The sequence below is a fragment of the Alternaria metachromatica genome, assembly GCF_023757995.1.
Source record: "Alternaria metachromatica strain BMP 0045 chromosome Unknown scaffold_28, whole genome shotgun sequence".
In the NCBI taxonomy this organism is placed as follows: domain Eukaryota; kingdom Fungi; phylum Ascomycota; class Dothideomycetes; order Pleosporales; family Pleosporaceae; genus Alternaria; species Alternaria metachromatica.
The window spans coordinates 331,317-357,199 of NW_026055519.1; the positions used below are offsets into that span (position 1 = coordinate 331,317).

General features: G+C 52.9%; 11 protein-coding genes across 11 annotated transcripts; 6 read left to right on the top strand and 5 right to left on the bottom strand.

The window, feature by feature from the left end:
- Positions 1 to 1,253: 1,253 nt before the first annotated feature.
- On the bottom strand, positions 1,254 to 1,815 carry J4E83_008963 (uncharacterized protein; the record flags this gene model as incomplete). The annotated part of the gene is made up of 3 exons (XM_049335856.1): positions 1,254 to 1,327; positions 1,377 to 1,539; positions 1,594 to 1,815. 3 exons carry the CDS (start codon positions 1,813 to 1,815, stop codon positions 1,254 to 1,256), a joined length of 459 nt encoding a protein of 152 aa, XP_049185122.1.
- A 1,066-nt stretch (positions 1,816 to 2,881) lies between these two features.
- J4E83_008964 (uncharacterized protein) lies at positions 2,882 to 3,943 on the top strand (the record flags this gene model as incomplete). The annotated part of the gene is made up of 1 exon (XM_049335857.1): positions 2,882 to 3,943. One exon carries the CDS (start codon positions 2,882 to 2,884, stop codon positions 3,941 to 3,943), a length of 1,062 nt encoding a protein of 353 aa, XP_049185123.1.
- Positions 3,944 to 4,374: 431 nt separating this feature from the next.
- On the top strand, positions 4,375 to 5,205 carry J4E83_008965 (uncharacterized protein; the record flags this gene model as incomplete). The annotated part of the gene is made up of 1 exon (XM_049335858.1): positions 4,375 to 5,205. One exon carries the CDS (start codon positions 4,375 to 4,377, stop codon positions 5,203 to 5,205), a length of 831 nt encoding a protein of 276 aa, XP_049185124.1.
- A 1,345-nt stretch (positions 5,206 to 6,550) lies between these two features.
- J4E83_008966 (uncharacterized protein) lies at positions 6,551 to 7,805 on the top strand (the record flags this gene model as incomplete). Its single annotated transcript, XM_049335859.1, has 3 exons — positions 6,551 to 6,902; positions 6,950 to 7,162; positions 7,213 to 7,805. The coding sequence occupies 3 exons, from the start codon at positions 6,551 to 6,553 to the stop codon at positions 7,803 to 7,805; spliced, it is 1,158 nt and encodes a 385-aa protein (XP_049185125.1).
- A 2,760-nt stretch (positions 7,806 to 10,565) lies between these two features.
- On the bottom strand, positions 10,566 to 11,207 carry J4E83_008967 (uncharacterized protein; the record flags this gene model as incomplete). The annotated part of the gene is made up of 2 exons (XM_049335860.1): positions 10,566 to 10,985; positions 11,118 to 11,207. The coding sequence occupies 2 exons, from the start codon at positions 11,205 to 11,207 to the stop codon at positions 10,566 to 10,568; spliced, it is 510 nt and encodes a 169-aa protein (XP_049185126.1).
- A 928-nt stretch (positions 11,208 to 12,135) lies between these two features.
- Positions 12,136 to 12,632, bottom strand: LSM7 (Sm-like protein lsm7; the record flags this gene model as incomplete). The annotated part of the gene is made up of 3 exons (XM_049335861.1): positions 12,136 to 12,263; positions 12,313 to 12,384; positions 12,437 to 12,632. The coding sequence occupies 3 exons, from the start codon at positions 12,630 to 12,632 to the stop codon at positions 12,136 to 12,138; spliced, it is 396 nt and encodes a 131-aa protein (XP_049185127.1).
- Positions 12,633 to 13,489: 857 nt separating this feature from the next.
- J4E83_008969 (uncharacterized protein) lies at positions 13,490 to 15,460 on the top strand (the record flags this gene model as incomplete). The annotated part of the gene is made up of 2 exons (XM_049335862.1): positions 13,490 to 14,168; positions 14,223 to 15,460. The coding sequence occupies 2 exons, from the start codon at positions 13,490 to 13,492 to the stop codon at positions 15,458 to 15,460; spliced, it is 1,917 nt and encodes a 638-aa protein (XP_049185128.1).
- Positions 15,461 to 15,819: 359 nt separating this feature from the next.
- Positions 15,820 to 17,170, bottom strand: J4E83_008970 (uncharacterized protein; the record flags this gene model as incomplete). The annotated part of the gene is made up of 2 exons (XM_049335863.1): positions 15,820 to 17,023; positions 17,085 to 17,170. The coding sequence occupies 2 exons, from the start codon at positions 17,168 to 17,170 to the stop codon at positions 15,820 to 15,822; spliced, it is 1,290 nt and encodes a 429-aa protein (XP_049185129.1).
- Positions 17,171 to 17,503: 333 nt separating this feature from the next.
- J4E83_008971 (uncharacterized protein) lies at positions 17,504 to 17,996 on the top strand (the record flags this gene model as incomplete). Its single annotated transcript, XM_049335864.1, has 2 exons — positions 17,504 to 17,701; positions 17,763 to 17,996. The coding sequence occupies 2 exons, from the start codon at positions 17,504 to 17,506 to the stop codon at positions 17,994 to 17,996; spliced, it is 432 nt and encodes a 143-aa protein (XP_049185130.1).
- A 350-nt stretch (positions 17,997 to 18,346) lies between these two features.
- On the bottom strand, positions 18,347 to 18,653 carry J4E83_008972 (uncharacterized protein; the record flags this gene model as incomplete). The annotated part of the gene is made up of 2 exons (XM_049335865.1): positions 18,347 to 18,546; positions 18,596 to 18,653. 2 exons carry the CDS (start codon positions 18,651 to 18,653, stop codon positions 18,347 to 18,349), a joined length of 258 nt encoding a protein of 85 aa, XP_049185131.1.
- A 5,864-nt stretch (positions 18,654 to 24,517) lies between these two features.
- Positions 24,518 to 25,630, top strand: J4E83_008973 (uncharacterized protein; the record flags this gene model as incomplete). The annotated part of the gene is made up of 2 exons (XM_049335866.1): positions 24,518 to 25,380; positions 25,435 to 25,630. 2 exons carry the CDS (start codon positions 24,518 to 24,520, stop codon positions 25,628 to 25,630), a joined length of 1,059 nt encoding a protein of 352 aa, XP_049185132.1.
- Positions 25,631 to 25,883: the final 253 nt, after the last annotated feature.

Sequence of the window (25,883 nt, forward strand, 5' to 3'; positions counted from 1 at the left end):
CATGTCGATGGTATGTGCTACGGGCAACTGTAGGCAATGCGGATCGTGAGATTCGACGCATACCATAAAACCAGACATGTGCTGCAAAAGACTGCAGGCAAAGCGAGCCGTGAGGTTCGACGCATTTCTGCGACATGTGCTACAGGCAACTGTGGGCAAAGCGGATCGTAAGACCCGACGCATGTCGAAGAAAATACCGTGTGCCGCAGCGGAATTGTGGGCAAAGCGAATTGAAAGATTTGACGCCCGGAGGGAGCCGTGGGCCACAAGTTTTACTTGGGGTAAAGATGGACATGGTCCATCGCACGGCAAGGAGCATGCAGCATGCGAGAGCTGGCTGCGAGCGATTTGCTCATATGGTCGGCGAAAGCCGATACCATCTTATCTTCGTATTGCACGGATGCGTGTCAATCCGCAGTCTCTTAAGACATCTTTTTCGTTGAGTTTTGGCTCTTGCAGCCAGTCTTGAAGAAGGGGATATATGAAGGATGGAGGGAGAGACAGGAGGTGCTCATCCATGTAAGAGACTTCATATTGTGCCGTACAACCTCAGCCGTTAAGGCTTGCCATCGCATAGTTTATCCACCTATGAACTCTTCCCTTCTTGCTTCTATCCTGACCATCTTTCAACTCTTCCTCATGTTTGATATCATCCTTCTTCTTTTCGGCTTTGCGCTGTTCCTCCAGCTTCACTCGCTTTTCCACTGTTAGAAGTTAGCGCGCAACTTGGATTCCGGTCAGAAGGGGTGATTACACTCTGCTTTGCTGTAAACGTTGGTTCCAACTCCTGCACTATCCATAATGATGACTCTAGCAAGATGCGTTGACGACCGTAAAAAGGTGACGTGTGGCTGGTCAAAGACTTCATGTCGGCGACGACGTGCTGTCGTGGAGGCGGTGTAGCTTTAAGTGTACGCAGTGATGATCGAAGGATTCGCTTCGATGCCGGTAAGGGGGCTGAGCACTGCCTCCGCCATAAGAAATAGCACGAACTAGCTGTAATCAGCAACGACAATGCGGAGACATATACGCCGCTACATAATGAGCAACGAAGGTCAGCATAATGAATCGATACTTCATAGTCATATTATGATCGGTACTTCTATGTTGGACAACAACCCTAGAGTTCATTGCCTGTGGTATGCACATCATCATCCTCATCGCAAGCTATCGCACCATGCGAAATGGCCATAACATGTCTTCTACTGCATGAACTTCTCAACATCGGAGAAAGTTAAGCGCCCATTCGAAACCTATTTCTTGGAGGCGACTTTGGCGAGGTCGGCAAGGGCCTCGCGGCGCTTGAACTTGGCATCCTGGATTACGCCTGCATGTGTCAGTCTCAGTTGAGTATATGTATCGTTTTCTTCACTTACTGGCATCGGCATCGCTGCTGAAGTTGCCAGACCATGTGATGAAGGTCTTGCCCTCATGTGCGCCGGAGGTGACGGGGTATACGCGGATGGTGGACACGACGGAGGAGTAAGAGAGCTCGGGCTTGGAAGTGATGACGGAGTATGTGATGAAGTGGTCGATGGACTGCAATTACGAGTCAGTGGCTGCTGGTGTCGTTTGCACCAATGCATCACTTACGGAGTGCTCCTCCTGCTTGACCTCAAGCTCGGCGCCGTCCTTGAAGGTCCACTTGACGATGTCCGTCTCCTCTGAAGTGCCCTTGACAAACTCGCTCTTGTCGAGCTTGGACCAGAACTTGCTGAAGTCCTGGAGCTTGATCAGGTGCCAGACATCGCTGAAAGACGCGTCGATGACGGCTGACTCGCTGACCGAGGTGGAGGTGGGGATGGATCCAGACATGTTGGTTTGGGTGGTACGATTGGAATCTTCTTAATTGGTTATGAGGTTTACGGGTGATGCAATGAAGATTGGTCGTCAGGGTCGTGGTTGAAGAAGAAGTTTGGTGGGGCGCGCAGTTTGTTGCAGACTAATGGCGTCATAGCGAGCTGCACTTCGGAAAGCTGCAGCTACCCCTCCTCCGCATCGCGACTGCTCGACATCGCCACTAGGTGCCCCCATCCTCATGTATCGTGACATCTGAGTGCATTCCTTGTCTTCAGTACCCTGGTATACGAGATACACAAGACAGTAGCTCTTCGCTGGGCTCCCTCACACGACTGACAACCGTATATTTACCTAGGTAGGGATTTCAAGACCTTGGGCGGCTATAATACTCCAGACCACGTAAGGTGTTCTCTCTCAGATCGCGCTGTATACTGCAATATGGTACGATACTTGTCGAAGTTTCCTGGTTTCACGCATTGTACACGGTGGGTGGTCTTGTCACCACTCCCGACACTCTCTACAACCTCAAGCACCTCCGCGCTTTTCCTTTCGACATATTTCCAACGCATTCTCTTTTTGCTTTTGCATGCGGGCAGGTGATACCTCCGTCGGCGTTCATGTCCTATCCCGAAAGCCCATCGTACACCACCGTGCAATGCCTGTGGCCAATCACAGTCCTACCGCCACAGCCACCGCCACATCGGAGGAAATCAAGCCCCGACCTGCAAGCCGCCTGGACGCGCAACGCCTGTTTGCCTGCTCACCACCCGGTTAAGCGATACCCCAGGCACGCGGCCTGGATGCATATCGTCGATGGTCCTTCTGGTAATTTCTGTATCCTTCTTTTGACTTCCCAAAATGATGGGTGATTGGTCTCTGCATGCAAATGGCGCGATTGGTAACCCGAGAGGCTGCCCATATGGGTGGCAAGTAAGTCAGAGGAGGGGTACACATACGTACGTTCGCACGTGCGACCTGATGCCTGGAGCCGTTTGCTTTGTATAAGACGCCGAAAAAGGTAGGCTATGATACTCAATCCAAACACCGCACTTCCTTCTACTTTACGACACAAGTCATCATCATGCCATCAGTCACATACATGAACAACTCCGCTCCCTTTTGGGACTTTGTCGCCGGTCTCGAACAGCAAGGCTCGCAGCACCCATTCTTTGCACAGAACCGTAACGATGGTACCGACAACGATCGCGAGATGCCAACTCAAGACGCCCAGGATCCCTTTGCACCGTTCAGATGGGGTCACTTCTTTGGTGGCGAAAGGGGAATGCCTCACCACGGAGGGCCTCCTCATGGTCGCCCCGAACATCGTCATGAGACAGCTACTGGCGAGTCGAACCAAGAACGCAATGAACAACCTGAAGCCGAGAAGGATGCTACTATGAACGCTGAGTACGACAACGGTGAAGGCCCATCGGCCAACTCTGGCTCCGACAATGACGCTCACAACGGCGGCCGCCCACATGGTCGCTGGGGTGGAGGACGTCGAGGACGCTGTGGCCAGGGCGGTCCTGGAGGCTCTGGCCCACATCATCACTCCCACCCCTACGGAGGCTCACCCCGTCACGGACCACATCATCGCGGCCATCGCGGAGGCTGGGGCCCATGGGCACGCGGAGGACCCTTCGGAGGCATGGGCGGTGGACCTTTCGGTGCCGGTGATAACGCCTGGAACTCTTTTGACCCCTCCGCCCTTGCTGCCCAGCTGTTCAACCAGTTCACTGACAGCCACCCTTCCAACACTGCCAACGCTACCAAGGCCACCGAGGCCGACGACTACACACCCGACGCCGATATCTTTGACACCGAGTCTGCCTACGTCGTTCACGTTTCGCTTCCCGGGGCCAAGAAGGAAGATGTTGGTGTAAACTGGGATGCTGAGAAGAGCGAGCTCAGCATCGCTGGTGTGATATACCGCCCTGGCGATGAAGAGTTCTTGAAGGCACTGGCCCTGAACGAGCGTAAGGTTGGAGCTTTCGAGAGGAAGATCCGCCTTGGGACGAGGGCAAACCCGGCCAGCGTTGATGCTGATGGTATTACAGCAAAGCTTGAGGATGGTGTGCTCAGAGTCGAGGTACCGAAGCTGGACTCTGGATACGTTGAGATCCGCAAGGTCGATATTGAGTAGGGCAAACGCTGTTATGGTTACAGAGACGCAAACAGATGATCGGGCTATGGTATGTCATGAGAAATTTTCTTTCGGATGTTTGGATTAATTGTATTGCTTTATAATAAAATGCTTCTACTATGACGTCCCATGGGTGTTTGCTCAGTTTCCTGTCGTTCTTTCTCCACCAACGTGGTTGAGCCAGGTCATGGCAAACCATGTAGCTCAGTGAAAGATGAATTGACTTTCCTCGCTAGCTGTTTCCGGCTTCACTAGCCCGGGGGGCGCAACGTCAGTGAAAGAGTCGGTTCAAAACAAGCGCTCACCTCCGATAAACCGGCTCACTACTCAGGCTCAAGTTTGCGTCACACCAAACGCATCTCGTTACCTTTGACTCTCAACTCTGACCTACACCACACCAGAAAGTTCAATCATAGCCCTTCTCCAAAGCCATGACTCCTCCTGCCGACCTCACTTCCTCAACGGATCAACCCCGTCGCTTCCCGACAGTCGAAGACGAGACCCTCACCGGTGAAGCCAGTCAGACAGCAACGACCATGTCGACCTCCGGATCATCTGCGGCTACAGAGGGGACAACCACCACCTCTGATGTAGCAGCTGCCGAACCACCGCCTCATGACATTGCCGACGTCGTCCTCTCATCGCTATCAGAGCACACAAAGCCTCAGCCCATGGACTCCGCTACCGGCAGCGCGGACGGAGAAAAGTCTCACCCCGGCTCTGCTAAGCGCAACACTCATCTGCCTGCACCAGTTTGCATTCAATCTGGACGAGGCTACATGTATTTTCCACGTGCATCGCTATCAGAGCACACGAAGCCTGAGCCCATGGACACCGTTACCGAAAGCGCGGACGCAGAAAAGTCTCACCCTGGCTCTGCTAAACGCGACACTCCTCTGCCTCCACCAATTTGCATTCGATCTGGACACCTGCAATACTACACCTCTTTCCCACGTACATCACCAGAGCAAGTCTCTTCGATCTTCCCAACTGAGCTTCCGCCGCGTCCTCCGCAGAAGCAATCGTTGTTGAAGCGGTTGCAAGGTTCATCTACGCGCCCTGCTCAGACCGACAAACAGGCGTCTCACGACCACACTTATCGAACGCCCGACATCGAGTTGGCTGCACCTGGTGAGACCGCGCGCTCTCACGATGCGAACCGGTCTCGAAGCCTGATGTTCTGGCTCCTGATTATGCTTGGAATCTGTTTGAGCAGTATCATCGGGATTGTCATTCACTGGGCTGTGACCCGTGAGGAGTAGCAGTTTCGAGGCAGAAGGTGTCTGAGTTGGATGCGGGAATGAAGCACTGGGATTGGAGGAGCGGAAGCTATGAAGATGGATGGGGATACTTACGGACGTATGGCAAGGCATGCTTAGAGTCTAGCATCGTATGAACATGGATGTCTTGCGAGCGCTCAGGTTTTGGAAGCTACCGGTGCTTTGTGCGCAGCTAGGGAGATTGCGCGCAAGTATGCACCAAATACAAGAAGAAAATTGGACACTCTGGAGTCTACATTATTGGAGAGTGTGCTACTTTGACCCGTTTTCATCGTGGTATAGTTTGCAGACCTGTTTGGTTTTTCCCTTGTCTAAGTGTATGTAGGCGGCAGGCGCTTCTGCGACTTACATAGAAAGCTTTCACTTGCGTGCTTCTACGATCCGGTGCTCAGTGTGAGAGTCTCGCTACTTCTAGAGCTATAGCCCTCTCGTTACGGCTCAAATCGCTTCCTCATTGAAATTGTCCTTGGAGCACGCATCAACTCACTCCATTAGACATGGCAAACAATATAAATCCCGCATACTATTTCACTCCTTTCCCAGCAGATCTCCCTCCACGACCCAAAGCGAAGCGTAACATCATCGCTCGCGCAATTTCGTCATTGTCCTCCCTATTCTCTTTCTACCCAAAGGATTCCGGGGAGCCAAAGATAGAAGAGGAGCTTGAGCGCTGCGGCTTCTCAGCCGAAGAGATTGCAGAATGCAAAGCAAGACAGGAACAATGGGATGATGAGTGGCGAGGGTCATGGCGGGGGTAAGGATGTCAACGCGTGGCTAACGACCGCGACGGCCATACGTAGATGAGGTCTGCTAGTTATAAGATGAATACTTCCGATACGCCGAAATTGATGAAAAGCTTGAAGGTCTGACGGTCACCGTGATGTCCAATGCTGACAGTGAGCTTATCGATACCGGCGCTACATGACTCGCGCGAGCTATGGCTTCCACAACATCAGCTCGAAGTCCACGAACACTACTTTGCTTTGAGAGCCATCATGTTTTCCACTTGGGACTACCCGCAAGTATCCGACATCGAAACGATCGCCAGGTACCGGCCAAAAGCCACGATAGATTTACACCGCAATCCGCGAACTTGGGTTCGGCCTGACAGGCGCGCCGAGCATTGGCATGCAGTCGCCTCTGGGCATCGTCACTCGAGTGGACAAAACCCATGTGGACCTTCCTCTTTGCGCAAAGAGCGGAGCTAGTATGGACCGTGGAACTACGATGGCTGGTCTCTTATCGCGAGAAGTCAGCACTATAAAGCAGAGCTGGTGAGTCGGACATGGCAATTGTACCTGCGTAGCCTCAGCCAACTAACGCGACAATGCAGCTCATCTCTCGCGTAGCCGCAGCCACGGCGGTCCTCGCCGGCAGCGTTTCTGCTGTGAACTTCACGGGCGATGTCGTGAACGGCGTCCCGGTCATCAGCGGCCTCGACCTCGCTGACGTGCCTCCCCAAACCGTCTCCAAGTATTACATGCGAGCTGGCGAGCTCAATGGCGGACACCCCGTGCATATTCCTATCATGGTTGCGCGCGGAACCCCGGAGAGCCTGCACACGGGCAAGAAGCTGTCGCTTTCAGCTTCGATTCACGGCGATGAGTTGAACCCGGTTCGCGTGGTTCAGCGCATGTTCGAGCAGCTCCAAGACCAGGTCGCGACTCTCAATGGCACAGGTATGTACCATGAATCCTCATGGAGATCATTGCTAACGTGTACGCAGTCATTGGTATTCCGACAGTCAACCCCATGGGTATCTACCTCAACCAGCGAAACTACTTCACGTCTGGTGCCAGTGGTTCTCTCACAAACGTCAACCGCATCTTCCCGGGTGTCTCGGCCATGGAAGGAGGCAGTGGTCCTGACATTTTGGCGTACAACATCTGGAACCAGATCTGGGCCAACACATCAAATGTTGACGTTGGCATTGACCTGCGTAAGCTCATAAAATTCAATGCCTGGTAAAACGCAGCTAACATGCTTTAGACACACCCAGCTCCGGCGGAGAGACCTCGCTATGGTGCTACTCCGACTTCCGCCTCCCCTACGTCGAGCGCCTCGCCAAACTCCTCCAACCCGATACCCTCAAGATCGACCCTGGAGAGCCAGGCTCCATCGAGACAACCTTTGTCGACTACGGCATTCCCTCGCTCACGGTCGAAATGGGTCAAGCCAAGGTCTGGAACAACAGCCTGATCGACCGCGTAGTCGACTACGTAAACCGCGTCATGGTCGACCTCAAGATGACGGGCACAAACGAGACCGTGGAGCCGGATCTCAGCAACACATACATGATCACCACTTTCCACGACACATGGTCGCAGTACGGAGGCTTCGTCGAGAGGCTTGTACAGGTCGATGAGCCAGTCACCAAGGGCCAGCCCATTGCCCACATCCGCAACCCCTTCGGTGATATCATCGAGACGCTACTTTCACCAGAGACTGGACGTATGTTCCAGAGCCCGCGTGACCCTAGCATCGAGCCTGGTGGCAGTGTAGGGCAAATCGCATACAACAGCACGGATCCGGAGTGTGCTGACGGATGCATCCTGTCTGGTCCTCAGGGCAGCAGGAGATAATTTAATGTTTAAGTAGCATCATAGTAACACGCTTACTGCACCATCTTGCTCGAGCACTCTTGCGTTTGCAAGGCCAAACAAGTCTTCGTGTTCTTCACGTAGGGAGGTGAACGTGCGATCCCCAATAGGCATTGGCCAACAGCGGATGTTGTACCTAGGTACAAACGAAAGACTCACACCTTCCTTAGACCTCTCCTGATGCCTGGATGATTTCTTAGATACACCTCTGCATACTCTTCACTCGCATGCGACCTAACAATCGTCATAATGTCTGCCACTCCTACTGCGACGCTGACTCGCGTCGGAGCGATTCCGTACTACATTCCATCACACTTGACGTCAATACCCCCACGGTCCCGCAGCTGTGTCTTTGGCTGCGCGCCTGATTTCAACGACGGACTTGTTCCAATCGCTTTACTTGTTCTTGAGAACGCGAGAGATGCGTCAGAACCCAACCTGTCCTCTACCGTTGAGTCCTGGCTCAAGACAGATGATGTGTTCAATAAGCATTTCCTGAAACACGTCTACTTCTTGGTTTCCGCAAACACCAAACTTTACCTGGACACTTTGGCCATCAGCATACCGGAAGAGTGGAAAAACCAAAGCGTTCATGCCGTGGTCGTGAACTCAAATAGAGATCTAGTTAGCTTCTGCGGTGGACCATATTTTGCCTCCGACGCTGGCATTTATCAGGCATGGCGCTTGTTTGACGACACGAACGAAGTTTTTCAGTTTCCAGTGGTTCCTGATGAGCATAGAGAGCATTCGTGCGTACTTCCTTGCTCCAGCATGATGCGCACTCTTCCACACTTGGCTCTGCTAATAACCTGTTCATAGATTTGGCATCCCTGGAACAGCTGCGATTCCAGTCCCTAGTCGTTGTTATCATGACAAACCCTCCAAATCCATGCCTCTTTCTGGTATTAGAGTAGCCATTAAAGACAACATCGATCTGAAGGGAGTGCGGACAAGCGCTGGCAGCCGGGCCTACCAGACCTTGTATCCCGAGAAAGAACGCAGCGCCGCCTGTGTTCAAGAGCTTATAGAGGCCGGGGCAGTGATTGTAGGCAAAACGAAAACAGTGCAATTCGCCTCTGGAGAAAATGCCCGAGATTGGATTGACTACTCTGCGCCGTTCAATCCTAGGGGCGATGGGTATCAAGAACCTAGTGGCAGTAGCACTGGAAGTGCCACCGCGGCATCGGCGTACGACTGGATAGATGCCACTTTAGGCACTGATAGTAAACTCACTTTTCGTTCGAAGCTTCTATCGGACTGATGCGTCCGTAGCATTTGGAAGCGTAGTAGGCCCTGCAGCCGATCACGGCTTATTTGGACTTTGCCTATCCTTAGGTGGCATATCGACGGAGGGGATTGTACCAGTGTCAAAGTAAGCATGAAGAGTTTACTCCTACCTGAATATGAGACTGACGCACGAACAGAGAACTCGACACTATCGGATTCTTCACGCGTAGCATTCAGATGGCTACCACGATGTCTCGAACGCTATGTGCTCGCGAGAGTACCAAGCCAACGTGCGCGGCCGGAATCGAGCTATTGTACCCAACTGATATCTTTTCTGAATGCCAAAACAAGTATCCATCCCACACAGGGCGTTTCATGCGTCACTTGGAAGACTTCCTGCAGGTCAAGCGAAAGAAGCTCGATATAGATGGCCTATTCAGGCGGCAAAGCATCGCTGGTGGAGCTTCACTGAAGAATTATCTAGATACCGTGGACGTCTCTGCTTCTATCTTCTCGAACATTTGTTGACGTTCATAGCAGACTATGGCGCATATTCAGCTATATGACTGCTATCAGAATTGTCAGACATTCGCGCGAGACTACAAGAAGGAGTTCCATAAGAAGGCATTTGCCGATCCTTATATCGAGTACAAATGGTGTGTCGTTATGTTGGAGATGATGTAAACTTTAGCTAATCGTTCGGTCAGGTCACTTGGCAAGGACCTCACGGTGGAGCAATATGAGCAAGCCATCAAGGAGCGAAATACCTTGAGAGACTGGATGTGTAGTACAATACTACCGCAGCCATCCGATGGATAAAGTTTGGACAAGATACTCGTCCTCCCGAGTGGAGATGCAGAACCTATGTACCGACACGAATATCCTAAGTAAGTGAGTATGTGACGGAGGAGGTAAAACAAGCTGACCTTGCATAGGAGATCACTCGAAGAAGGTGCGATCAAGAAGCAAGGTTTTGGTTACAAGCCAAGCCATAAACCTGTTCTTGCGGGCCTACCGTTCTTCACCATTCCCTGTAAGCCATGTTCCACGACACTACGACGTAACGCTTGACTCACACGTCCCAGATGGCCAGTATCCGTATAAATCGTCAGTCACAGGCAATTTAGATTACCTTCCAGGTGCCATCGGCGTAGTTGGCCCACAAGGTATGTTCGTCAGCGACTCTGCTCGACAGAATGGTCTGGTAACAATACCCAGGGAGTGAGACTGCGATGCTTGAACTGCTTCAAGAGTTTTTTGAAAAGACTCCCGAGTTGTGTGGTACGGTGTTAACGGGGTCGACTGCATTTCCGCGTGGGTAATGAAGCCTGTGTTTGGTGAATACAACAGAAGTCCACGGTCATATAGTATTTTTAGTCGGTTGTTTCATTACTTCTATCTAGCCCTGGACTGTCATAGCATCCAAGGCAACTTTTACACTTCAGCAAAGACTGATCGATACAGCCTTGCTAAAAGCGATACGCTCACACGATCATCCTTCGTGAACAAATGCACCTAAGCAGATGAAGGCTCCCTCTCCTCAGCAGGAGGGCCACCAACGTTACCCCTCTGACCAGTAGGCACATCATCAAGATTCCTCTGAGCAGCATGTGCAGGATCATCCTTCAGTTCCCTGATATCACCACCAGTAGTCTGGTCCTTGACGCCGCTAGCCAGGCCGGCCAGGCCCTGGCCCTTGCTGGAACCATCGTGGAGTTCTTGCGATGTTTGGCCTTGGACTGGCTGGCCGAGACCAGTGTGGACGTCACCTGAAGTGGCGCCTTGGAGGGTGTCGGAGGCTTGGTGGTACATCTTTTGGTTGTTTAGGTCGGGGTTGGGCTGGAAGGTCTTGGACGCTGGTGCGGTGCCGGCGGGCAGGGTTTGTGCGTTGAACTCGGGGACGGCGTCGTTACCGACGAGCTTTCCGGGTTGGTGCTGGGGTTTGTTAGTTGGGTTCGACGATGGTATGTTTTGGAGCTTGGGGGTGTTGACGGAGGCTCCAATGAGTTTAGAAGACTATCAAGCAAGAATCTGTGACGAGATCGAGAAAGGTCTGCATGTACTTACACCACCTTTCATGAGGGGCTCACTGGGCGCGACGTGTCCAGCAAACTGACGACCGTCGCTGACAGCATCGGGGTTCTGGTTCTGGCTCATGGTTGCAATGTGTGTTTGATATAAATCGCGAGCTTTGAAATGTGATGTAGTGGATGGGTATATGTGAAGGTTGTTGAGTAGGAAGAGGGGTGTCGTGTGCTATGTGAAGTAAACTTTCATCATGGGCTTTCTATAATCCCATATGATAGCGTCACCACCTTTGACATCAACTCGACGTCATGTCAAGCCGCGCTAGTTAAGCCATCTGTGGTAATGGGCTCTGCTGAGAAGAGCGGGTACCTGACGTCGGCAATTTGATCCGGTGTCCTGCGATTTGACCAGACTTTGCTTTCTGATCGGCGATGATAAAGGTTGAGGGGTACGAGGGGCTATTGTGAGTGAAAGGGACTCTGTCGGAACAGCATTCCGAACATTCCGACGTTGCGATCGACCGACATACATTTAGCACCATGACGTTGATGAATAGAAAACGAAGTCTTGGCTGCAGTAAAAATCGCGTAAGTAATTAGATGTTGTGGTATTTGCGACAAGAACAGATTAGCTGTTGGTGATAGAAGTTATGCAGCCAACGCCTATCGCGACAAGATTGACATAATCTGCTTAGTAGGGTCAGCCGCAAGTACACCAAAGTCAGTAAGGCTTCTGTAGTGAGCCCATCCATTGTTTCATGATGTGACCGTACGGTTTTGTGTCTCACACAACTGAACTCAGACATCAAGTGATGATTTTGACCAGACTTCATAACTTTTGTGTATTGCTTGCCGTTGGCTTCAAGAGCATGGAAGCTCTGACAACCTGTAATAGTGTCGACGATGATTTTGTGTCGTAATTGCGTTTTGCATCTGCCTCGTGGGTATCGTAGGGTATCACTGCCCGTCCAACGTCCCCGATTCTCGCCGCTGCTCTGCCCAGAGCCCGTCGCCCCAGGCCTGGAGCTAGAAGTAAACATCTCTTATTCATGTCTCGCTCATTCCTCCTCTTGTATGAACGGGTTCGGGATTTCTTCGCTTCCGTCGACGGGCGAGATGACGACCAGAAGAGTGCCGCGCGCGACAATAAGGCCAAGCTTGCGATAGCGGATGTTGCCGTCCTCGTCTGGGTTAAGTCAGCTTTGTCAATTTGAACGCAATGTCTAAGAACATACCAGTCAGGGCCTCTTTGACCTCATCCAGGACAAGGTTCATGAGCTGATCGTAGCCTTTGAGCGTGCCAATGACTGCAAGAAGTTAGTTCCCCGCGCTCCTTCCCGACTGTCCTGCCTTGCATACCTTCTCGTCCGCCACTGAACTTGACGGTGATCTGCTTGTCCATGTACTTGCTCAGATCAAGAATGTTCTCTTTCTTCGGGCGCTCAGTCTGTCCGCCTGCACCGCCCGCTTGTGCACCGCCACGACCGCCACCTCGACCCCCGCGGTCGCCGCCCCGACCTCCGCCTCGACCCCGGAATGCGCCTCGCTCAGACATGGTAGTAGCGTGGAGAGGGAGAGACGCGTTTTGGATGTTGAGGCTTGTGGTGACGTGCAGCGGCCGCGCCCAGTAAGAGGTGGTGGTCTGTGCCGCTCCGGGAAAGGCTCCTCCCACCCCACATTCCGGTCACGTGCGTGGCTTTGGTGTCAGGCGACGCAGGGGTGGAAACATGATTTCCGCCATGCTTCCAGACCTCCGCCGTGCTGTGGCGCTTGCATCGTAGCAGCTAGATTCACCCAGGACGCGTGGGCCTGCGGCATTTTTCGTCATCCCTCCAGACGACGACGACGCCAGCCCGGGGTCCTCGGTGCCGGCCTCTTCTTCAGACGGCACCTCACACACTTCTGCCACAGGCTTGCGGGCGTCTGCAAATAGGCTGTCGTGAGTGTCCGCCCGTGGCAGGGCGCTCAGTGGCTGCCGTGGTCGGGTCGGCAGAATCTGAATCATCAGCGATGCGCATTCATTGCAGGTCGGCGCCGGGGCCGCTGCTAGCTGCAGACGCGTATTGATTGGGTGGGAGGCGTACGCTGCAAAGCTCTTTCTTATTTCCGGTGCGCTGCGTGCCTTCCCTTGTCCGCCCCTCTGCCTTCCGTTCGGAGCACTTCAGCCACCGAGCAGCCGTTTGGCTTTCCACCCGCGCCCTCGCATCTCTCGCTGCGATTCTCTCTGCGTGATGTATCTTGTCCTGTAATTCGGGCCTTCGCGACTAGACGCGAGCGCCTGCAGTGTGCTGAGCTGTGAGCTGTCCACTTCCTCGCCTAGCGTCCTCCGCTCCACCCTCGAATCTCTGCCATCCGTCCACTCCGCCCTCGCAGCACTCATCAACCTGGTATCCCTCCCACCCAAGCCAAGGTATGGCCACCGCCGACTCGCACGCTGCGGCTGAGCGCACCATGTCGTCGCATCCGCCGCAACACCATGCGCCGCCGCTGCCCGCCGACCTCAAGCGCAAACGCAGTCCTTCGCATGAGATGCACCTGGCTGCGGCCGCGCCTGTCCCCAAAGCCGCTAAGACCCACAACCACCTCCAGATCAACTACCTCGCACGACACCTCGAGAAGGACCTGCCGCTGATAACGAACGATGACACCCTACCCAACATCTTGTCCGTCCTCAGCGACTACCAGGGCGTGCTCGATCGCCATGAGAGCATGGCCTGCAACCTTGGCGCAAGACCACTGGGACCCATCCTGATCAAGCGATTCGAGCGGCTGTTCGACGGACCACCGCGCGTGCTCAAGAGTCACGGAAAGGATGGGACGACTGTGACTTGGCTGGACGTGGTCGAGTTTGCGCGCAACAAGCCGGAGCAGTTCCAGCTGGATCAGATGAGCGAAGGCGTGCGCGTCTGCCAGTTCTACACGAAGCAGTGTCGGGTCCAGATATCAGAGGAGGATTTCGTCTTGATATCATCTGGCATCCCGCAGAAGATGATCCCACCCCAGCCCATCATCGAAGACGAGGAGAAGGAACTGGGCACAATGGAGATACTGGAGAAGAATCTCAGTCAGATATGTTCACTTGCCGATCAGGGTGAGTCTGACCGACCATCACTAACCAACACCGACATTGGCTAACATCGCGCAGTCGCTGCCCGCACTCGGCAGCTCAACCACAGACTGAAGGGCCGCAAGCAGGCCATCCTCGATCGACGAGCGACCGCGAGCCCAGCTCCTACCATTCCCCGGCCCACGAGCCCTTCGAATGTCGCCCTTATGAATGGTGGCAGCTCGAGCGCCCCGAGCTCAGGGTACGGCCAGGCGCACGGCCAACCGCACACTCAGCCTTCCCAGACATCACCTGGCGGCGGTGGTGGTTTCGTCGCAGTCAATGCGCGTCAACATCATGAAGCCAACGGCCACGGTCACAGCCACAGTCATAGCCGCGGCCATGGCACTTCATCATCCACCCGGCATGAATTGTTGGCCAAGTTCCACACCACAAATGGTCGGAGTTCGTCCTCGCAGCCGCCTAACAGCACAGCTGATGTGCGAAGGCCGTCCGTAGGTAGCCATACCAACTCCCACCCCTCCACCCCGGCAGCGATTCCCACAAGGGCTGTTCCCAAGCCCGCGGATGGCCCTCAGGGGTCTCTGCAGCACATTGCAAGACCATCGCAGCCCCTCAACGAGTCTGAGCTGCATTCCATGATGAACTCGCCCGTGCCGATACCAAACACTCCGTCCAACCTGCTTCCCGCCTCAAGTCAACGCGCCAGTCAGCAACCCGAAAAGGACGACGGTGGCCCTTTCAAGGTTGAGATGGTACACAGGATGGAAGGATTGGCCAAGGGTGAGCGCATAATACCACCGTGTGATCGCTGCCGGAGATTACACATGGACTGTCTGAAGAATCTCACAGCATGTGTTGGCTGTACGAAGAAACATGCCAAATGCTCGTGGAAAGAGGTCAAAGAAGGAGAGTTGCGCGGCGGATACACGTACCCCCCTGGCACCACCAGCAATGGCCAGAGTGAGACTAGTGACCACGAGAGTGGCGACCGCGCGAGCACGGCGAGTCCCGCTGCAATGATGAGTCCTTCGCATCATGGGCTTACGCCATCACACATGCCGCACGGTAACGGTCAGCACACTCCGCAGCATCAGCAAGTCCACCATCCGTCAGACCAGCATTCGCAACCGCCCCCACTGCAGCGCGATGGTTCACACGATGCACGGGTGCCATCGGGCCGCAATACGCCACACGAACGGGAGCGGGAAAGGAACGTAGAGACGCAGCTCCAAGAAGCTGCACAGTCTAGTCTTGCACATGCCAATGCTCGATTGAGTGGGTCTGAAGGCAAAGGTCCCACCATGGTCGCTTGAGTTCTGTTGCCACCTTCGTAGGCTTGTCATGCCAGTCTCTGACCTTCTGTCACATTATACACCTGTCAGAAGTTTCTCCAACTGAGCTTACGAATTGGTTTCTCGTTTGCATTTCTTTGTATATTTGTTGCATGATACCATACTCGCTCTTGCTTTGGTTTCGAGGCTTAGGCAGCAAGTTCTCCCCTTCTTCATACTTTACTTTGCCATTTCTCGTGAACGACCAATTTACAATACAATCACTACAACTAAAGCTGTCTCTGCCCACGTGACACCAACATCTGTGACATCGTGATGATGAGAAGCTCAAGCGGAATAGTACTGTGAGCTATCTGTGATATATGCGTGCAACTGTTTCATTACTTCTTCCTTGCTATCCAGAAAGAAGGACGATATGTAGACTGCAGCATACTGCGCGTGTTGGAAATATACCCCGTTTCAATCGTCCCATGCTCTTGCTTCTCCATGACAAAACCAAAGTGTTCGACCAGTGCTACCACCTCCTCATTTGTGAGTTCCACTGAACCTGGATCGCCAATTCCTGCATCAACATCGGCTCTTCTTCTTTCATCCTCTGCTGCCTCGTCTTCGCCTTCGTCTCTCCGTGGTGGCGCATGCCACAGCAGAGGACCGAGGTTGATCCAGAGACCACCAGACTTGAGACAGTTGTGAACAGCCTCGATGTAGCGGATGATGTTCGGTGCAGTGTCAATGAAGAAGACGGTGGCTACCGCATCGAACTCGCTAGCGTAATCCTCTCGGCCATACACGACGCAAAAGTCGCCCGTTGACATACTCATTCGCTCACTTGCCGGCACTTTCGAAGTCCCCTCTTTCGCCAGCTCGGTCGCTGGATGTACATCCGGCACTGTGACCGTTCTCAATTGATCTTCCCGAGAGACATGATTCGAGCTATTCAGCGTCCAAGGAGCAATCTTGAACTGTCCAGCTCCTTTAGTCTCGTTCAGAACCAACGCGCTCGCCATGAGCATATGGTACGAGATCTCGTTCCCCTCCACGCTGTATCCAGCACTGCAAATATCAAAGACCAAACGACCAAGTCCAACACCCGGGACCAAGACTTTGAGATTCGCGCGATCTGAATCGGAAGCTGTTTCAGTTCGTGACGCGAACTCTTGCTCCAGCGCCGCTACAACAGGATCGAAGCACTTGGTCCTCTCCACTGCCCCTTCTTGACTCCACTCTCGCCAGAACTGATTGACGCAACTTCGCGCTTTTTCCGCGTCGCCTTGGCTGGTCTTTGCGCCTAGCTCGTCCATGACGATGTTGAAGATCTTGTACTCGTCGTGTGCATATTTCTCAGGGACTATCGAAGCGACCCATTCACTATCCAGAGTGGGTGCTAAGAAGGCTTTGAAACCTGCGACAAAGATGGCTTCAGCTAATTCGGCATTACTGTCGATCAAGTCGTCTACCTGGGAGAGCGTTGATAGGATAGAGAAGGGTGGCCGAGATAGCAGTGTCCAGTGGGCTTGTGGGAGGGAGTAGAAGGCGCGTCGTCGGAGGTGTGTTCCGTTGTAGTGAGCCAGGCGGCGGTATGAGCTGTTACAATATCAGTACTTTTGCTTTTGGGCTTGTGTTGGTGAGGCACTTGGGTGTGTACCGGAAGGAGTCTAGAACTGAGATTATGAGCTTTTGTTCCTCTGGGTCGTTGGAGGGGTCGTAGGGCTCTTGCATCTCCGGTTCCATGTTTTATGAGGCAAATCAATGTTGCACCCCTTCTTGCTCAACCCTTTAGCTCTTTTCTTCCGTTTTGGCGCGTTTGCGCAACGGTCTTGTCTTTACCTAGGTAGTATTGGAGTTATGTGCTGCGAGTGATACAAAGGGAAACTCAGAGTCTTGACAATGTCGTGATTCCAGAGTTGGACAGCTACTCGTAATGGCGTGCGATACAATCGAGATTGTTCTCACGCAGAGACCTTGTCGCGGGGACAATCTCGCGGGTGAGGTTCGCGATGTTGCCCCACCTGCCTCCGGCCATCATCGCAACTTCCCTCTCCACACTCCCTGCCAACACCCGCAATGGCTGCTTCGACTACAGATACCAACGCGTCGCGCGCGCCTATAGAAGTCTCATTCCCGCTCCCAAAAGCGCCACACACGAACATCCACCTCCAGCTCACCAACAATGGCCCAAACCTACTGCTCTTCCTCACGACCGCGACTGCCGAATCCGCGTCCTCTGCACCACTCGGCTCTTTCGTATACGCGATGCCGAAAGTAAGTCACCTCATATAATACTCTCATCCTCCCGAGTGTATGTGCTAACGCGTGTTCGCAGAGAGCCAAACCTGCCGAAACCCTAAGCACTCCTCTCTACACCCACGGCGGAACGCTAGACTTCGCGACTCGGCTATCCAAGGTGCTCGCACGCAAGACAGGGAAGCCGGTATATGTGGGCAACTCTTCGAGCTTCGCGAGTGCGGGTATGGGAGGGACAGTCGAGGAAGAGATGGAGGGTTTCAGGAGGGTGGTTGAGGTTGTCATGGGGCTGCTTAAGAAGGAGCAAGAGTAAGCAGGACTAACAGGGTCTGAAATGGTCATACACATGGCCACACAAATATGCTAAATACACGAAGTGTAGAGCTTTAGTTGGCTCTCTTCCGTTTAACTCGTGGAAGAAAGCCTGCTAAAGCTCTACAATTCGTGTATTTGGCAGATTCACACTTGGCCACAATGAAACCGGAGCTGGAAAGGAATGGAAATCAGAGGTTCATCACGACCAGATGCAGGTGGGCAAGTTGGTGTTGATGGTGTCATTTATTGGTAAAGCTACACGATCAGGGTCGCGAGTCTAGGCTTAATGCCTCCCTCCTCTTCGATCCGCCCATGAGCATCAAGCTTCTATTATAACTTCATGGATGCTTACTCCTGGCCGAGTCTCTCTTTAGCACTCTGCTTGGCCTCGTCAGAGGTGTTGGGGTTGTTCAAGGTGGCCTTGAGGCCACCGGCGACGTTGTTGGGGTTCTTGTCACCACCGGAGGAGGAGACAGCGTTGGCGTCACCACCGTTCTCGATGTCCTGGAGCACCTCCTTGGAGTGCTGCTTGGACTCGTCGGAAGTGTCTGGGGTATGTCAGTCTTGAACTTCAGAAAGTAGAAGCGGAAAACGTACTGGGGTTGTTGAGGTTGGCCTTGTGGCCTCCGACGACGTTTCCAGGGTTAGCAGACATAATGATGGTTGTGTGGGGAAGGGTTTGTGGTGGTTGATTGGAAGTGTGTTGTGGAAGTTGGGAAGATAGCTGAGTTGTTGAGTTGGATGATGGATATGAAAGGGCGAATCTAGGTGTTCTTATACACATCCAGCTGCCTCGACGTAGCGTGTATCCTATGCCCCCAAGGACGCAATGCGAGGTATCGTACGATCGACGTCCATGTCATGGTGTTTGCTACGTCAACGATCGGGGTTCTGCATGCTTGGATGGGCCTGAAGTTAGCAGATCTCTCGTCTCACTGCGTTACCCGCTGCCGCGCAGGCTGGGAAGTCTAGGCTCCAGACACACTGTCGCTATTACTAGCCGTTTGCGTTGAGTGAAGAGGTCATGATTAAAGGGGTCGTTCAGGAACTCCTCTCGATCCGTGATAGTCCAGGGCGAGCCGTCAATGGCTGTGGCTACCAAGTGGACCGGAACATGGGGAAGTTTCAGGCACACAGCCATCTACATCATGGCAGATGGTCAATAGCAAATGCCATGTCTCTAGTTCCTGGAGATCCCACTCACTAGACGATCGATCTCAGATCTAGCATGCAGGTTCCCGATTAGTATGCAGAGGTATGTCGCCATAGGCACGGGAAGAGCATCTAGATGTACTAGTCTAAGCTTTACTGCAACGCTCCGAACTTCGCAAATGCACTTTGGACAAAGAAGCGATGTGACTGAATAGCATGATTGACGTCATTGACGCGTGCATGTGATCTGGCGTCAACGCGAACGCGATGCTAGCGTGACTGCTGCAGCAATCTCGCGTCCAGACCGCTCAACCATCGCGATCAACATCTCCTCTGGCGTCTGATCTGCTCACCGTTCCTACAAAAATCTCTTGACTCACAGCGGCATGTTACTGCAAGCGCAGGATTGCTTTTGTTCGTCCGTCATCGTGTTCGTCATGCCACAGCTCTGACCAGCATCTGTGCGTTCAGGCTGACACTCTATTGCACACCGACTAGCTGCGGCTTAGCCGTGACACCTCGATTCGCGAAATGCGGGCAAGCGGAATGCGTCTAGGGGAAGATGGCATTCTGTTTACTGATCGTCTGGACAGAGTACAGTCCAACTAGACCACGTCACGTGCGTGCGTCGTCTTTTATTCTCACGACTTCGCAAGTACGTTTCAACAGGTCTCCCCTCGCACAATAGTTCCAGGCAACTTCCCGAATCGTGTGTCGTATCGCTAACCGAATGCTTTTGGCCTTGGAGACGGTCTACCTACTCAGTCAAGCAGAACGGGACTCTAATACAGAACCTTACACGTGTAAGCTTGGAAGCATTGTGCCGTTGCTCCACATTTCTCTCGGTCCCAAGACAAACCTCTCATGTTGATATCAAGAGAACACCTTCTGGCGTCTCGAGGACCATCCTTGGCACGGTTTGTGGTATCGCATCGCCATTCGTGAGGATGGTATGACCCGAAATGGCGAAGCTTGCCGACTATATCGGCGGCCCAGCGATTACCCCCTTCGCGATCTTCCATCTCTCACGCACCACACGTGTGCTGACAAGGACTGTTGCGTACCAAGACCAGTATCTCGCGTCCAAACAATAATCTTACTACAACTTTTGTGTCACGAACGGCAACTCGCCGGTAAGACCGTGTTCGCAGATGCCTATCGACACTCGCGTACACGTTCATACCGATACCTGGTTCCATCAAATATGACGAACGTGCGGTATCTTCTTGTTGTTTGGAGATCTCCACACCGCTTATTAGCAATATCACGAAATACTTCAGCTGCGCGAGGAAGTTCTCACTACCAACGGATATTCTCGTATCGAGGAGCAGCCTGGAGCGCAGTCGTAGTCATTGCAACGGCTAACATGTAAACAGTGTGAGTATGAAGACGTACGTTCAGGTCGTTGTCTTGTCAATACCGCGGCGCAGTGTGTACAATTCCACTTGTACATCGGCGCTGTGTATGCCACACGTCTTCGAGCGGTGACTCACCCACGCGCGATCGCTTCTCGCCGCCTTTCGATGACTATCGCAGACGATTACATTAGCCATGAACGCATTGTGTAAGCAGGGGAGGTATGTTTCGCGGTGAACACAAATACCAAACTTGTCCCACCGCGAAACGCGATTTCGTAAGCATGTGTCAAGCACTCAGTTGAAGCAATCGCAAAGTCCGGTAATTAAGAGAGATTTGCTGCAGTCAAGGCTAATTAAGGGCCCTTCTTGGCTAACCCGGAGCCCGACGCATCTCCACAACAGCTGAAGTCGGTCAACTTGAGGTCAGATCGCTCGGCTCTGGTCACCGATGGACATGTCAGGATGAATTTGGGAATAGCGTATGGCTTGTGCGATTTGCATGTGCCGACTGTTTTCCTTGAAGTGCAACAGATTCGCAGGCGGGCTCTGTAGTATATGTGGTTGTATGACGGCATCCTCACCGCTGTCCGAATTCTTCGAGACCCGTAGCGACCCGATATCTGAGATCAGATGCCCGCCATCTTGGAAGGTCGCATTGAATGGCGTGCCTTGCATCCGCCTTTGGTAATCTTCTGGAAGGAAGGAACAGTCCACGAAGTGGCATCCCTGCCAAAGGTCATCCACTAACTCATCAAGCGAGCGCAACCCTATCGCTGACAAACTCTCCGAACACCACGCCCACACGCTTCATTGGACATCACCACCTTGTAGCTATCCTTTCATGCGGCGGCGATGACTTCATGCATACAGATCGGGTCGCAGGTTTCTGCACAGCAGGATGCGGGCGTGCGGCCTAGAGTGCTAGCTTGGCGGGAGCTGAGTAACATCCTTCCGTAGTGACTACACCTCGTGTTACCAGCTAATATTAGCGACCGTTAGTGCCTCTGACTCGTCGGCGCATTCGACACGAACATTGCAGGTATCGATTCTATTGGACTAACCACCTACTTTTCCAATCGAGTTTTGAAATGCGCCAAAATGATCATCATAAATCGAAACAGTCCATCGGCCATACCGAGCGTAGTAGTCGCTAACCGGGGTCCCGCCAAATGCGCAACGGCAAAGTCGCGTGAGCGCCTCAAGTCACGAATACGACCCGCGTTAAACTTTCGGCCGGCTCTTTACCGTACCTGACTATTTGCAATGCTTACCAGAAGGAAGACATGGTGGTTCCTTGAAGAGCCACCCGATACGAGAAGACACCAGAAGGAAACCTGATCGTGTATATCTTCGGCGAAGTGAAGAATGATACGCCAACAGGCTATAACGCAATACTGATCTATTACACATTGTGTTAAAGACTCCCTCTTACGCATGCCAATAAGTGGATCGATCTTACCACACATAACCTTCCTCTACATACACGTGCCATTTGTTGTGCTTGCGGCTCAAATAAGCATCTGACGACAGCAGCCCTACAGTATTCCCGCTGCACAGTCGCTACCGGTGTCTACACAACTCCTCAAGAAGGACATAATCCGGGCGCCACACGTCTAAAAAGGGTCTCTCCGTGCACGCTCGATACCCACTCACCGGTCCCGCCGCAGTGTCACTACGTTCTCCAACTGGTCGGATACAACCTTATGACACAATACCGAGCTTGCAGTACCGACACTACGGACGCTTGGACAGCCTACTTAGAGCAACTACACGCTTGACTCCGAAGCGTGTAGGAACAAGCCACATTCTGGTTATGCACCACGGGATCGGCTCGAAACCTTCGATAATTCCTCTGTTTAGACACCAGTCTTGCTATTTTCGACCTTCGGTGATCGTAGAGCCGGTCCTTCATAAGCTCAAAACCCGGGGCCAGAGAAGAGGGATTGGAGATATAAGATCTGGAAACCTTCAACTTGAAGTCTCATTACCAACAACAACACTCCAATCAACAGTCCGACCAACACTCTTTCGCCTCCCTCACCAGATTCGTGACAACACTCAGTCAGCAACGACGTCACAAGCACACATTATCAATTGTCAGAGTCAAGCATAAGCACAACTGTCTTCTCTTCCAATATATGAGCAATCGCCCATCCGACACACACAGTCCATCAAATTCCCCAGAGTCTATCAGTACCTGTGCTACCACAGAAGCAACTCAAACAACCATCTCTTCTACGTCAAACCAAGACTCGACGGAAACCCCTCAATCCACGACTGAACAATCCTTCTCAACGCCTACGATCATCATCACAGGATCACCTACCTCACGCACGCCAACTCCGGATACCAGTGCTCGACAAAGTCGTCCCTTAGCCTTACGCTATCACTCAGGATATACCTCGAGTCGACAGCCCCCAAGTTCTCAAGCCTCTTCTAGCCTTCACGAACGTCCACAGCGATCTCAGTCAGAGCCACTCGAAACCAGAACTACCATAGCCACTACCACCATGTCTTCCTCTGGATCCTCCCCATCAGGTACCTCAACTGCCGGCAGTAACTCCGGATCTGGGCAGCTCCCGTATGCTCCATTCCCGTATCCAATGCCTGCCAACCCTAGAGGTTCGGGCCAAGGCAAATAGATGTATTCGCCCTTGTTACACTACTGTGTCGGATGTACGGCATGTCTTGGCTTCAGCGGTCTGACGGACACGAATTCCCTTTTGCACATCAATGGCTCACTGTGTGCCAATCTTCTTCCAATGTCTCAAGATTTCTAGTCTCGCCCCGGTATTGCATGGCATGAAGACATCGCACTTTCGGCGTCGGGAATACCCTCTTCTTTTTTAGATTCTCTATATCGGTCTTTCTATGGCGCATTCTACACTCATTTCTCGCTCGACATTGTGTTTCCATCTGCTATTTGCCAATTTACATCTTTCTTCACTCATTTTCCGCATCTCACAGTCGCTTTGGATTAGGTTCATACGGCTGGGTCAAAGCTCTTGTCGTTCGGACCAGCTCGCATGGGTGGCGTTTGGTTTCTCCCGCACTGTAACTGTCACTTCGCGATCCGATCGCCTTCACACATCCTTTGCTTTCGGGCCGTTGGCGTTTGTACTAGCGCGTTGGCTATCGATTGTATGGGCGCGGCTCGATACGAGAGATTCCCAGGGCAGGTACTTCGGCCACTCTCGTAAACGTCGTTCTGAATCCTCACGATATCTATTCTTGCATCCTCTGGAGTTACGGTGTGTGGAGATAGATCTGTAGACTAGACACTAGATAGCTGTTAGCTCGAAAATGGTACAAGATACTTCCAAGCTATTTCTCGTGACGTTCTATTTTTAGATCTGCCCAGGTATTGCAGCCCGTATCCAGATGGCGGTTCCGTGGAGTTCAAAGATACGATACTGACAGCCACCCGTGCTGTACATACGACCTGGCTATCGAAAATGACAGTCAGGAGCTAAGCGATGTGGATTGCATGAAGAGCCAATACCACGCTGCAGAAGGTACCTCCATTGCCGAACGTGAGGCGGTGATAAGTCCGGCGTCTCATCCCCGAGCTGAAGGAGTATAGATGGCCGGCAGCCCAGGTTTTGCATGATTGCCTTGGCGCACGAGCTCTGATGGTGATGTCGTTCTGAAAGGTGCTGGGAGGCTGGGAATGTGACGGTTGATCGTGGATGATCTGGTGGGCGGAGATTGATGCGCCGATCTGACTAAGCAGCGGCCGTTTGAGTCGTGCAGCGTCATTCGCGCCATCTTTCCTCTCCGAGTCGGTTCACGCGACATCGCGACATTGCTGCCCTGATCAAGTGATCTCTTTCACGTGTTATCCATCCACCGAACGCCTCGTGCCTTCCCGCTCGACGTCGCGATAGTCGCAGAACAGCCCGCGGCTGCCTCTCTGATCCTCATCATCTCCTAACGGCGTATCCGTCCCCGAAGCTCCGCCGTCGTCCTTCCATCCACCACGACACTCGCATCACCTACCAGCGCCACAATGGCACCATCGCGGTCCCGAGCGCCACTGCTCTCAATACTCGCCCTCACATCCCTCCTTCCCTACACAGCCTGTGCCTTTGACTGCAAAGACATTCTCGCAGATGGCCAGCACTTCAACTTCAAAGAGCTTGGCGGCCCGCACGTAGTCCATTACAAGGAGTCTGATATCGCCAAAGAACTCGAGTGGAAGTACAACTTTACCATCGACATCTGCAGCAACCTCAAATGGCACAAAGGCGGTAGTCTGGCAACCGAGTGCCATCACGGGTCTAGAGTGTGTGGAATCAGAGAGAATATCGATTTGAGCAGTGATGACAACTCTACTATCACTCCCATCGAAATCGCCGGAACCTATGCGACGCAGAACGGGAGGAGCATCGATGCCAAGTTTGAGAACTTAGGCCACTCCAAGAGCAACAATGATGCAGGATTAGAGGGTGTCAGGGCAACGCTGAACGGAGGCAGATTTCCGTTCAACGACAAGAAGGAAGGCATAAACCAGCGTGCGATCATCGAATTTGTCTGCGACAAGGAGAGAACAGGATTGGAGGGTGACGAGATGGACAAGAGCCCGCACCAGGATGACGATAAGGAAGATGACGGAGGCGACAAAGGGGATGACAAGAAGGAGGGCGACGACAAGAAAGAAGAAAAGCTGAGGAGGAGAGAAGAGAACGGCAAGAGCAAGTGCGAGGACAACGACAACAGTCTGCGCTTCTGTGGCTACGACATGGAGACGGAAGAGAAAGACAAGAAAGTCCAGACACTGCGACTGCAATGGCGGACCAAGTACGCCTGTGCAGACGCGCCGTCGCCTGACGGTGGCTCGCACTGGGGCTTCTTTGGCTGGTTCTTCATCATGTGAGTTGCCCGACCTTATCTCTACATCTTCACAGTGTTCTAACAAGTATCCAGTCTCTTCCTCGCGATCGCTGCCTACCTCATCTTCGGCTCGTGGCTCAACTATAACAGGTACGGAGCGCGCGGATGGGACCTTTTGCCACATGGAGACACGATCCGCGACATCCCGTACATCGCGAAAGATTTCGCGAGGAAGGTCATGGGGACTGTACAGGGAGGCGGAAGCAGAGGAGGCTATGCTGCCGTTTAGAGCAACATGTCAACATTCTGGGATGGAATCTAGTGATGCAGCGATGCAGTGATGCAGGAGATGCTTGTAGGATACGCCTGGTGAGGAGGAAAGAGCATACAAGGCGCTGGAGTTATGGATTTGGCTCATGGTCAGCACTTGCGACACTTACCTAGATTTTGAGAGATGCGGAACGAGGAGTGATACAAACCTTGGATGCCTATTGAGTCGACGTGTGTTTCGTCGAGTATTGCCATATTGAGTTTCCCATCAT